The sequence below is a fragment of the Cryptomeria japonica genome, chromosome 6, assembly GCF_030272615.1.
Source record: "Cryptomeria japonica chromosome 6, Sugi_1.0, whole genome shotgun sequence".
NCBI lineage: Eukaryota > Viridiplantae > Streptophyta > Pinopsida > Cupressales > Cupressaceae > Cryptomeria > Cryptomeria japonica.
Window position 1 is genome coordinate 8,657,120 of NC_081410.1, and position 13,639 is coordinate 8,670,758.

The following is a 13,639-nucleotide window of genomic DNA, read 5'->3' on the forward strand; positions in this document are numbered from 1 at the left end:
TATGCTTGGGTCTAGTTGGACAACCCGTTGATCCTCCTGCGGACATTGCAGATTATGAGATGCATGATGCACCAGATGTTATGACACAAACTAGAGGATACCCTAAGGGAGTCCTCGCATGCTAGAGGCGAGGAGGCACCGTCATCATACATTGATGATGTAGTGGTAAGATTTGTATTTTCACAGTTCATGTTATATTTTAAATGAATATTTATAATCTAGATAATATTAAGTACTAATTTTTATTTACATGATCTATTTAACAGTTGATGACCAAGGAGGAGTTGAGACAGATTCAAAAGGGCACCTTGTCGGCCATTTCATTTGGCCTTGATAGCTTGACAATACATATATTATTGCACCCAGTCCTTTGTATTTTATTGTACATACATACTCATCATTTATATTGCTATTAATTAGATTATGTAGTAACTTGCATTTATATCTTATTTTACTCTTGTAGGGCACAAGCAGCACGAGTGTGGGGCAATGTGATTTAGGATCCGGCAGTGCAGTTGGAGACAAGGGAAAGGTAATTGAATGCAAATATGATTGAATGAATAGTTTAAATAGCTTATAGTGATTATACACGTATAGACATAGATTGATAGTTTCATATACTTGTTGTGTATATGTACAGAGAATTCTTGGCTTCACATCCTTGATGACTACATCCAGTATACCTGAAGATGAAGAAGAAGAACAAATGCCTCGAGTAGATGTGTGTTTATTTTATTTTGTGTTTAGTAGATATAATTTGTTATTATCAGTGACAATTATATGCTAACTTATATCAATGTCATGTTTCTGAACATATGTAGGTTGTGTATGAAAATATTGAAAACATGCCTCCTCTACTGAAGACATACATCAAGAGTCTTTCAAAGCCAAAGAGAAAACGTGGAGATGAGGTAAACATGAATAGTTCAATTATAGTTCAATTATGATGTTATGTTGTTTGATGTTATATATTGTTTTGGTCTCTAGCCAACTCAGTTGGTTTATCTTATTTAGATCATACTTTTTTGGTTTAGATATGAATTGGAGGTTGATTTAAAGTGTTGTTATGGGTCTTACAATGGCATGTGAAGATCCACATTGAGTTGTTTGTATTGGATAATGTTTTTGGGCCAACTGTTTAACGTTCTTTATTGTTTATTTGTATGTTATGTTTGATGCCAATATTGGAGGATGTGTTGGTGTGTGTGATTCAATGGAATCAACTTAGGAAGACATGTTGTGATGTATCTGGGTCCCCTTTATCTTCTAGAGTGGACCACATTTAGCTCAATTGCTCATAGTGGCCAACTATGTATAATTTATGTTTACTCTATTTGTGGCCAACCTAGTTGAGTATTTTGGTGAATAAGTTGATATAAATAAATGTGGGGATACATATGCATTGTGGTGTGGATCGATTGAGGATGATTTGGAAGTATATGTGTGAAAGAAGAAGTGTGAATATCAGTTTGTGATGTGTTTATGATTAGGAGATCCTACTCAGATTCAATTCTTTTCTTTGTGTTTGTTAGAAGACAATGAGTCCTTTTGGCAGCTTGTACAAATTTGTATCTTGCCCTGGGATCATGCATTTTATTAATGCAAGACCATTGTATATTTCCTTAAGGTTGTGCACCTTAGTCTACAAGTCCAAATCAGGAGTAGTGTGCTTTCTTGGCTTTGTGCCTAAAAAATTATATTTAGTTATTTATATTATGAGTGTATTTCTCATCGTGGTTTTTTCCACATTAGGTTTTCCATGTAAAATTCTTGTGTTCATTGTGTTGTTTCAAATTTCATTAATGTTTATATTTAGTTAATGATAATTGATAAGTGTTTGTGATTGAAGAAGTTTAAGGATAATTCATACAAGATTGATTTTCCTCGCTCTCAATCTTATGGTGTGTTCAACAATTGGTATCCGAGTTCTCAGGTTCCTCTAAGATAAGCTTAACTACTTGAGGAAGGTTCGAGATGGCCCAGGGGAATAGTTACAAAGTACCAAAGTTGATGGAATAAATTATTCCTTTTGGAAGGCATGGATGGAATATCATTTGAATTCTTTGCCACTTCGAATATGGATATTATTAAAACTAGTTAAATTGCTCCTACTAGTGGTGGGTTAGTGTAGGATCATGGGGGCCAAAAAAGTGGCGATGTGAAAAAAATAGCCTTCTCCACTCGCCTAAAAATGCAAAAATCCGTGTTGACTTTTTGCTTGGCCTGGGTGTCAGTACACCTTGGCATGGTAATTACCTAAGCAAATTGGATATCCGATAATATCGGATATCCGATTTTTATTTGTAATTTTAAATTAAAAAATATATAATATAATATAATATAATATAATATAATATAATATAATAATATATTATATAATTATATAATATATAATATATAATTATATAATTATATAATATATTATTATATTATACAATATATTGTTATATTATGCATTAGCCCCTCAAATATATCAGTCATTTGTATTGCTTTAGGCCCTCTCAATAAAGTCAAGCGACTGAACCACCCAATGGCATCTACCTCCCCCTACTATTCGTGAGGGCCTTGTACTCGCCACAAGCTGATTCCCTTCAAATAGTAGGGGGGGTGGCAAAATCTTGTGACTTGAACGCCTGTGAATTCTATGTTCGACCCCAATAATTAATTATCCATTCATATATTTATTTGGAAGGAAAAGACAGAACTCAGCATCTCTTCGATCTCGCTACAGGGTCCAGAAGCAGTGTTTGCTTCGACTATATAGTCCAATGGCATGGTGACTAATGATGGTAGGAGATCCTAACTGCTTCCACACATTAGGACGTGATGCACGTGGACTTTCAACACCTAAGCTAGCTTAGGTTCTTTGAAACATGTAATACCCTCATCTGTTTATGGTTTTCAATCTAGAGGCCTTGGATTTCCAAGACCTAGAGTAGAGGGTTGACGAGGAACTCTAGGCCGTGGTCACTGGATCTAGCTCCTTTTCTCTATTTCCAGAACATTGCTCCAGAGAATTATTATATTATATAATATTATATTATAATATAATAACATATTATATAATATATTATTATATTATATATATTATAATATAATAAAATATTATATATTATATAATACGTATTATATAATATATTATATTATATAATACGTATTATATAATATATTATATTATATAATATAATGTTATTTTACAATAATTTAAGTATAAAAATAGAATATCTGATAAAATCCGATATCCGATTGCATCTGATATCCGGTGTTTTGCCAAAAAATTGCTAAAAAATAGATTGAAAGGTAAGATTTTTATTGTTTTCAATCATTTTCATTCAATTTTTGTATTTTTTTAATGTTTATTTTATTTTTCATTGAAAATATGATTTTTTTCATGAAAACTAGGTTTTTTTAAATCAAATACAAAATTGTTTAAATTTGTTAACTGAATTCAATTGTTTACATTCAATTAGGTTAAAAATGGGGGATAACAATGAAAACATTGATCAACCACAACCGCAACAACCAAACCCTCCTTTGCCAAACCCCCCCTCAATTCAAGATTTGATTGCACAAAATTTGAATGAATTGAGGGGGATTGCAGATGTATATTGTAGGATCCCTCATCTAAACCCAATGTTTGATCCTCTCACGTCGATCATAAAGAGTATGGAAACCATGACTGAGGAGCACAATGCCGCCCTTTTGTGGCGAGATTCTATGAGGGAACAATATGTGGATGGCTTGTCGTATAAGGAGATCAAGGATCTCGAGATATCGAAAGCCGATATCACCTCATTGTTTGTGAATCCCCGCACTGGTCAACTCGTAGACCCCCAAAAAACAAAACTTTCTATTAAATGGTGCACAAATGATGGTATTGTGAAATTTTTTTGGGATCGTTGGTGGATGGTTTTCGACAAACCACCCAACAACAATCTTGATGTCCCCTTCTACTTCATAAAAAAATAGTATGCTGAGTTTGTTTTACGCAAACATGTGAACTACTTTGACATCCAACCTTTCCAGGGTGTGGGTTTAGGTATGCCCCAAAATAGACCTGGGGCAGTCCGAGTAGTCCAGGGCCCATATGTCCCCCCTCCTCCTATTGATCCCCCACCTCTAGTGCAGCATCCAAATATCATTTGTGAGGCGGCTTCACAGACCATATCGGCTATTCGCTCTTTGAGTAGCCTTTTGGTTTCTCAGGTTGGGTCAGTAGCTCAACCTACTTTTGATGGTAGTGGTGCATCCAGTGGTGCTGACGCATCATCCTCGGCTCCACACATATGCGTGCCCCATAGTTGTGTCATGTGTGGGAACGTATGCTTGGGTCCAGTTGGACAACCCGTTGATCCTCCTGCGGACATTGCAGATTATGAGATGCATGATGCACCAGATGTTATGACACAAACTAGAGGATACCCTAAGGGAGTCCTCGCATGCTAGAGGCGAGGAGGCACCGTCATCATACATTGATGATGTAGTGGTAAGATTTGTATTTTCACAGTTCATGTTATATTTTAAATGAATATTTATAATCTAGATAATATTAAGTACTAATTTTTATTTACATGATCTATTTAACAGTTGATGACCAAGGAGGAGTTGAGACAGATTCAAAAGGGCACCTTGTCGGCCATTTCATTTGGCCTTGATAGCTTGACAATACATATATTATTGCACCCAGTCCTTTGTATTTTATTGTACATACATACTCATCATTTATATTGCTATTAATTAGATTATGTAGTAACTTGCATTTATATCTTATTTTACTCTTGTAGGGCACAAGCAGCACGAGTGTGGGGCAATGTGATTTAGGATCTGGCAGTGCAGTTGGAGACAAGGGAAAGGTAATTGAATGCAAATATGATTGAATGAATAGTTTAAATAGCTTATAGTGATTATACACGTATAGACATAGATTGATAGTTTCATATACTTGTTGTGTATATGTACAGAGAATTCTTGGCTTCACATCCTTGATGACTACATCCAGTATACCTGAAGATGAAGAAGAAGAACAAATGCCTCGAGTAGATGTGTGTTTATTTTATTTTGTGTTTAGTAGATATAATTTGTTATTATCAGTGACAATTATATGCTAACTTATATCAATGTCATGTTTCTGAACATATGTAGGTTGTGTATGAAAATATTGAAAACATGCCTCCTCTACTGAAGACATACATCAAGAGTCTTTCAAAGCCAAAGAGAAAACGTGGAGATGAGGTAAACATGAATAGTTCAATTATAGTTCATTTTTATGTTAACTTTTGTGAATGTGAATTATATAATATAACTAATATTAATCGTGGTTTGTTTTTCTTGTGCAGGATCCTTTAGAGCGGAGCAGTGCGGCAAAAAGGATCGATTTTGATGATCCATCAGCACCTTAGGATGTTATAGATATTTTTGGGATGCTTACATGTCTATTTGGCATGTATATTTTGTATATGGACATACATTCACATATTTAGACATACATTTTGTTTCAGTTGGCATTTATGCCATATTTGTGTATGGACATACATTTGTAATCATTTGACATTTTTATATATATAGAAGTTGATATTCGATCATATAAATTGTTGCTCATTTGTGCGTGGTGTTATCATGGAAATCTTTAATCTTCATTCCAATAATTAACAATGGTTAATAATGGTTATTCAATGAACAATACAATTCATTTCATTTCATCATAAGTGTTGTTTGTATAATGAACAATATAATTCATTTAATGAACAATACAATACAACTCATTTAATGAATAATACAATACAATACAATTCATTTAATGAACAATACTTGATACAATTCATTATTACCTTATGCATGGTCCTATTTTCCCCCCCACCTCAGTCGAAAGCTCAAGGTTTTATTAGGGCAGCAATTTTTCGGCTAGCGAAAAAATCATCAGTCTCATTCAATCGAATGTTGTCGCATAGCAAATTTCTCGTTCAGCTCATTGCGATGATGAACCGTCAGCTCCGACATGTCCAATTAGGCATTATCAACCTATACATAGTCCTATTTCCCCCCCCCCACTTGGTCGAATGCTCGGGGTCATATCCTACTGGCGTCGTCCCTTTAGTGGCCTAAGTTGTAAAAATTGTCAAACTTTGATGGGCCCTAACTCAGAATCCGTGGCACCTGCAAATGATCCGTTTGAACCTACGGGGCCACGAGAGGGGTCCCTACAAAATCCTATCTTGTTTTTTAAGTTTCCCTATGGTTTTATTAGGGCAGCAATTTTTTGGTGAGCAAAAAAATCGTCAGTCTCATTCATTCGAATGTTGTCTCGTGGTCGTTTTCTCGTTCTGCTCATCGCAATGACGAACCGTCAACTCTGATATGTCCAGTTAGGCATTATTACCCTATGTATGCTCCTATTCCTCTCCCCCCCCCCCCCCACTCGGTCGAACGCTCAGGGTCATACCCTACCAACGTCATCCCTTGAGCGCCCTAAGTTGTAAAAATTGTCAAACTTTGATGGGCCCTAACTTGGAATTCGTGGCACCTGTGAATGATTTGTTTGAACCTACGAGGCCACAAGAGGGGTCCCTACAAAATCCTATATCGGTTTTTCAATTTTCCCTACGGTTTTATTAGGGCAGCAATTTTTCGGTGGGCAAAAAAATCGCCAGTCTCATTCATTTGAATGTTGTCTCGTGGTCGTTTTCTCGTTCTGCTCGTCGCAATGATGAATCGTCGACTTCGACATGTCTAGTTAGGCATTATTATCCTATGCATGCTCCTATTTTTCCCCCCCACTTGGTTGAACGCTCAGGGTCATACCCTACCAGCGTCGTCCCTTGAGCGCCCTAAGTGCTAAAAATATAGATAAACAAGCATTACACTGTAGACACATAATGATCATCAATATTTCCATGTATTGTATACACATAATTACCATTACACTTGCATGTGACATCCATGACGGGATATGCAAACATGATTTTTTTTTCATTATCAATACAACTACACCAATATACTCATGTATAGATACATTGTATATCATCAATATAACTAAACCAATTTGCTCATGGATATTGTATATCATCATATCAATGTTACATCAATTCACATCCATATACAAATATAACATCCCACTTCATTTGCATCAGACATCCTCATGTCCTAAGAGAAAAGCTTACGTACAGCAATGCCTGCATATAAATGAAGACCAAAATAAGTAACCTTTTTATGCAGAATGAATGTGCTACAAGAAACAAATTATAACACTTAATACAAATTAGTTTGGAAAATTATAAATAGATCATTTGAAACATTTTTTAAGACGTACAAGATTGTATAATTATGAAACTTACCAGTTTCTCTGCAAAGTATACAAGCATAACTTTGAAGAAAGACGCATGTTGATTAAAGCCCTTCTCACTGCATTTGTCTGCATGGTTGAAGATGATGGTAGATATGGTCATTTCTAAATAGAAATACATTCACTTGACTTAATGTTTATGCACAAAATTTTATCTCATTAATGCACATAGGAATATGTACCATCACCAAGAGAGGGTCTTGTCAAAGACAAATGATCTAGCATGAACCTGTATTTTTAAGAATTGTTAGTCTACACATAAAATGCATGGATGAACATAAAGGATTTATGATAATCACTTCAATTGAAATGCATGATAATAAATGAAAAGGTAGGATTATATACCATAAAAATACATCCCTTCGAATTATATCAACATAACCCACTATGTTGACGCAAAAATCATAATGTGATATTGTTGTATATCATCAAAAAAGACCTGCATGAGCATAAAGGTTTTGTGATAATTATATCATCAAAAGTTATCAAATAGTGTTCTCTAATAACAAGAATTGTAAAGCTCATCAAATGCGTGATAATAAGTCGTGTTGCAAAAATACATCCCTTCCGATTATATCAAGTGTACCCGCTATGTGCATGCAAAAACCATGTTGCCAAAAAAAAAAGTTCATCAATAGACCTGCATTTTGAACACATCCTTAATATACATGTAACAAACTTGAACATTAAGGTTTGATGATCATTGTATGAAATGATGAAATGCATGATAAAAAAATAAGGCACCATTAAAGACCTACTACTCAAGTGTGCCTGAAGGGTCATCTCTTTTCTTAGGAGTATCCAGTATTGCTTCATGATCAACGGTAGTCACTATCCGTAGCTCTTTGGTCTTCGGTTTTGCTTGATGCTTCAACAACTTGACATTTGTAGCTATAATAAGGTGTGAATACATTATAATGGTTTTGTGTCTCTCATAGTCTTCAAATGCAGGTATGCCATTCTTTCTAATCATGTATGTTCACAACCAAGTTCCCACAACAACAACTGAACCTGTAGGATATGTAAACCCGTCATCATCTATCACTAGTTGTGTTAGCTTTTTTTTCCCTGTACACATCGTGCCAACCAATATTCTGATCTCTCTTCATTCCCTTGTGGTGCAACAACTACAAAAAACATGTCCTGGTTGTACAAGATCTGATAGACGACCATACTCAAGTGAGCTTTCCATGTCATCGTTTGACAAGGATATTGTTTGAGATAAAGGAGTTAGATAGTGGGGAACCCACGTATCAACCCACTCACTTGACTCGCATTGATCCCAATCACACTGAACACAACTCTGACAAAAATAAGACAACGCTCATGTCCAAATGGTCCATGTACTTGCATCTGAGATGAGAAATGAATGCATCTTTGAAGAATCTTTAATTGTTTGACAATCCAATCTATCTCCCACTGTTCCCTCTTCAACCAACCAAAATAATCTGCTCACTTCTGAATCAAGAGTACCTCCATGTGACAATGCTGAACTACACCAATCAACAATAGAATGTGCATCAGAGAAATTTGTACCCGAAATCCTCAATTTCTCCTTAACTAGAGCTCTCTTCAAACATGCACTTGCTCCATCATGCTCTCCCTTCCCATGCCCTGCCTCAAAAAAACACCAAATATGAGGTATAGGCCTCTCTACATGCATTCTACTCAACCAATAAAACATACGGGAATTCTTGAATTGACTCGTACAGTTATCTGACCATATTATATGTCGGTCAATTGCAATGTCTTTCTCATGCAAGAACTCAAAAAAATTCTCGAAAGAATGTTGCACATACTCAGAGGAGTGTGATCTATCATCACTCATATAAAAATGACACTCCCTGATTATCTTCCTCTCCTCTTCTGTACTATCAGGAGCATGTCTATATGTAATGTGAACAAAAATAGCAATCTAGACTGAATTATAGTACTGAGATTGTACCTCATTCTGTGGTTGCAATGTATAGTTCTCTGCAAAATCAAACACCGATACAATAGTGCCAATCGGGAAAGAGTTCTTTCACATCCTGAATTATTGATCCAACCACTGAGACCTATGGGTGTGCCTTGCATACTTGTAGAAAAGATTTTCCTTAAAATCCAAAATAAAATCAGCAATATTCACTTCTCTTGAGACTAATTCGCATCTAGAACCTTCACCTCCACTCTTCAAAGTATATTTCACTATCTCATATCTTTTTTTCTCAACATAATTCTTTCCAAACTCGTGTTCGCTGCCCTCATGAAAACATGAAACAAACTTTGACAACCCACCATATTCTGAGCACTTCTCATTCAAACAATCATTTCTATAGAAATAGCAGCCATCATCTCTAGGGCATAAAAATAGATCTTGCAAGTCTCTTGATGATCTTGGAAGTAGAATTGCACCACACTCCTACAACATCTCATTAGTATGAACCGTATAACAAATATGACATAAAAGTTCATGGTACATTGAAAACTCCACATGGTACTTGCAACAACAAGTATTGCGAATCTTAAGAGGAACACAATAAAATGGTTTCAAAGATTCAAAGGCCCTTTGTGGTATTTTCAAAGTTGGATGTACTTCACAAAAAAATTTGTACAACATTGTTTGGCTTGATTTCAAGAAATGTTTGGGATGCGGTGTGCGGTCTTGGTTGCTGATTATTAATTTCAAAACGTCCTTTACATTGGGTGACAGTCTAGAATTAGAGTGCCAAAATTGTTGAATCTCCTCCTTCACATTGTCAGTCAACTTTCTATCAACACAAGGAAACCTCCCACCAAAAGCCCATGTATCTTGTTGAAATGGATCGTCAAGTATTTGTCTTCATGCAAGTGATCTATCCAAATTTTTACGGTTTATGTTAAAATCAACACAAGTTTGTCTCATTTGACAAGCCTTCCTCAATTGATGGCTTACTAAGGAGGTTGTAATCACTTTTCGAGCGACTCTCTTATCTCTTTCTTTGGTATTCTTTACAATAGAATTGAGAGCATCAAATAGATTTTTTGCAATAATAGAATTTCTCTCCATCTTCTTGTTCATATGAATCTTCAATTTGTTTAGCAATGGTCTCATCTTTATCATCTTTAGCAATTGAACAAAGAGTTGGCATTGCTCGGTCAATGTCTTATTGCTAAAATTTTGGTCGAAAAGTTGTGTAGCCCACAACTGAATGGTTCTTGTTGACCTCTTGCCTTCAAGATTTGCAATAATGTTCTCATTGATTTCAAATAACCATTTTAAGGTTCTTGAAGGTACTGGATTTGGAATTTGTCTTTCATCCATGAGAGGATCTTCATTTCTAAAGTAATTAGGTGTTACATATGGTTCACTGGGTTGAGAAATTCCACCTTCAATGTCAAATTTTTCCACATTTTCACCTCCTATGTCAAAATTTTCCACATGTTGAGCATTTTCATTAAATCACTTTCAACATTTTCAACATTTTCAAAATTTTCACTTTCAAAATCTACATTTTTCATTTTCGATAACTTGTGACACATTTTCAAATTCAATTTTCTCTTCACTTGAAGTAACATTAGCAATATTTAACATACCTTGCCTTATCCTCCTATGACATTCTCTATCTCTTTATCTATACACTTCAATTTGGTCATTTGAAAGTTTTGTTTTGCGTTTAGACTTCCAACGACTACTACTCCCCATTTACCTCCACACAGATGCTCCTAAATGATTGACAATGTAAGATTTGACTTTAAGAATCTCCCAAAATCATAAATTTGTCTCAACCTGTTTGAAAACCCATGATCGTCAACATAAAACAGAATATGCAGACTATGGGCTGTTGGAATCCACAAAATGGCCCACAAGGCTCTTTTTTATTTACAAAAATCGGATATCTGATTTCTGATTTTAATGTATAAATTTGTGGTTCCAAATTTTTTTCCCGTTGTCGCCTTTTTTTTTACTGTTGCCACATTAATGACAATGGTAGAAATCGGATATCCGATTTTATTAGTCATATTTTAGAGAGAGAGAGAGGAGGAGAGGGAGAGAGAGATTAGTGGAGAGAGAGAGAGAGAGAGATTATGTGTCATAAGGGGTCCTATGGTGTCCTAAGGGGTCGTACGACACCATAGGGGTCCTATGGTGTCCTAAGGGGTCGTAGGACACCATAGGGGTCATATGGTGTCCTACGACCCATTAGGTCATCATATGACCCCTTAGGTCATCATATGACCCCTTAAGACACCATATTGGGTCATTATGGATCATATTATGCCCTAATGAATCATATTGTGTCATATGACCCCTTTAAGACATCATATGACCCCTTAGGACATAATATGACCCCTTATGACACCATATTGGATCGCTTTGGGTCCTATGGTGTCCTAAGGGGTCATATTATGTCCTACGACACCTTAGGACACCATATGACCCATAACAACACAATTTTGTGTCTTAAGGGGTCATATGATGTCCTAGGACACCATATGACACCTATGGTCACCATATGACCCCTAACGACACCATATGGTGTCATAAGGGGTTGTATGTTGTCCTTAGGGGTCATATGGTGTCCCATGAACCCTTATGACCCCTTAGGACACCATACAACCCGTTATGACACCATATTGGGTTGTTATGGGTCCTATGGTGTCCTCAGAGATCATATTATATCCTATGAACCCTTAGGATACCATATGACCCCTAACGACACCATATGGTGTCATAAGGGGTCCTATGGTGTCCATAAGGGTCATATGGTGTCCTATGACCCCTTAGGACACCATATGACCCCTTAAGACACCGTATTTGGTTGTTATGGGTCATATTGTGTCTTAATGGGTCATATTGTGTCATATCACCCCTTTAAGACATCATATGACCCCTTAGGACACAATATGACCCCTTATGACACAATATTGGGTTGCTTTGGGTCCTATGGTATCCTAAGGGGTCATATTGTGTCCTACGACCCCTTAGGACACCATATGACCCATAACGATACAATTTGGTGTCTTAAGGGGTCATATGGTGTCCTAGGACACCATATGACCCCTATGGACACTATATGACCCCTAACGACACCATATGGTGTCATACGGGGTCTTATGTTGTCCTTAGGGGTCATATGGTGTCCCATGAACCCTTATGACCCCTTAGGACACCATACGACTCGTTAGGACACCATATTGGATCGTTATGGGTCCTATGGTGTCCTAAGGGATCATATCATGTCCTACGACCCCTTAGGACACCAAATGACCCCTAACGACACCATATGGTGTCATAATGGGTCCTATAGTCTCCATATGGGTCATATGGTGTCCTACAACCCCTTAGGACACCATATGACCCCTTAAGATACCATATTGGGTTGTTATGGGTCATATTGTGTCCTAATGGATAATATTGTGTCATATGACCCCTTTAAGACATCATATGACCCCTTAGGACGGAATATGACCCCTTATGACACCATATTGGGTTTCTTTAGGTCCTATGGTGTCCTAAGGGGTCATATTGTGTCCTATGACCCCTTAGGACACCATATGACACATAACGACATAATTTGGTGTCTTAAGGGGTCATATGGTGTCCTAGGATACCATATGACCCCTATGGACACAATATGACCCCTAACGACACCATATGGTGTCATAAGAGGTTGTATGTTGTCCTTAGGGGTCATATGGTGTCCCATGAACCCTTATGACCCCTTAGGACACCATATGACCCGTTATGACACCACATTGGGTCGTTATGGGTCCTATCATGTCCTAAGGGATCATATTATGTCCCACGACCTCTTAGGACACCATATGACCCCTAACGACACCAGATGGTGTCATAAGGGGTCCTATGGTATCCATAGGGGCATATGGTGTCCTATAACCCCTTAGGACACCATATGACCCCTTAAGACACCATATTTGGTCATAATGGGTCATATTGTGTCTTAATGGGTCATATGACATATTGTGTCATATGACCCCTTTAAGACATCATATGACCCCTTAGGACACAATATGACCCCTTATGACACCATATTGGGTCACTTTGGGTCCTATGGTGTCCTAAGGGGTCATATTGTGTCATACGACCCCTTAGGACACCATATGACCCATAACGACACAATTTTGTGTCTTAAGGGGTCATATGGTGTCCTAGGACACCATATGACCCCTATAGACACCATATGACCCCTAACAGCACCATATGGTGTCATAAGGGGTCGTATGTTGTCCTTACGGGTCATATGGTGTCCCATGAACCCTTATGACCCCTTAGGACACAATATGACCCCTTATGACACCATATTGGGGCGCTTTGGG

At 36.9% G+C, this 13,639-nt stretch overlaps 1 protein-coding gene across 1 annotated transcript; it reads left to right on the forward strand.

The window, feature by feature from the left end:
* The first annotated feature begins 644 nt into the window (after positions 1 to 644).
* LOC131876457 (uncharacterized) lies at positions 645 to 5,476 on the forward strand. Its single transcript, XM_059221868.1, has 6 exons — positions 645 to 721; positions 822 to 911; positions 4,785 to 4,853; positions 4,962 to 5,042; positions 5,143 to 5,232; positions 5,337 to 5,476. Exons 1-6 carry the CDS (start codon positions 665 to 667, stop codon positions 5,397 to 5,399), a joined length of 450 nt encoding a protein of 149 aa, XP_059077851.1. The 5' UTR covers positions 645 to 664; the 3' UTR covers positions 5,400 to 5,476.
* The last annotated feature ends 8,163 nt before the right edge of the window (positions 5,477 to 13,639 follow it).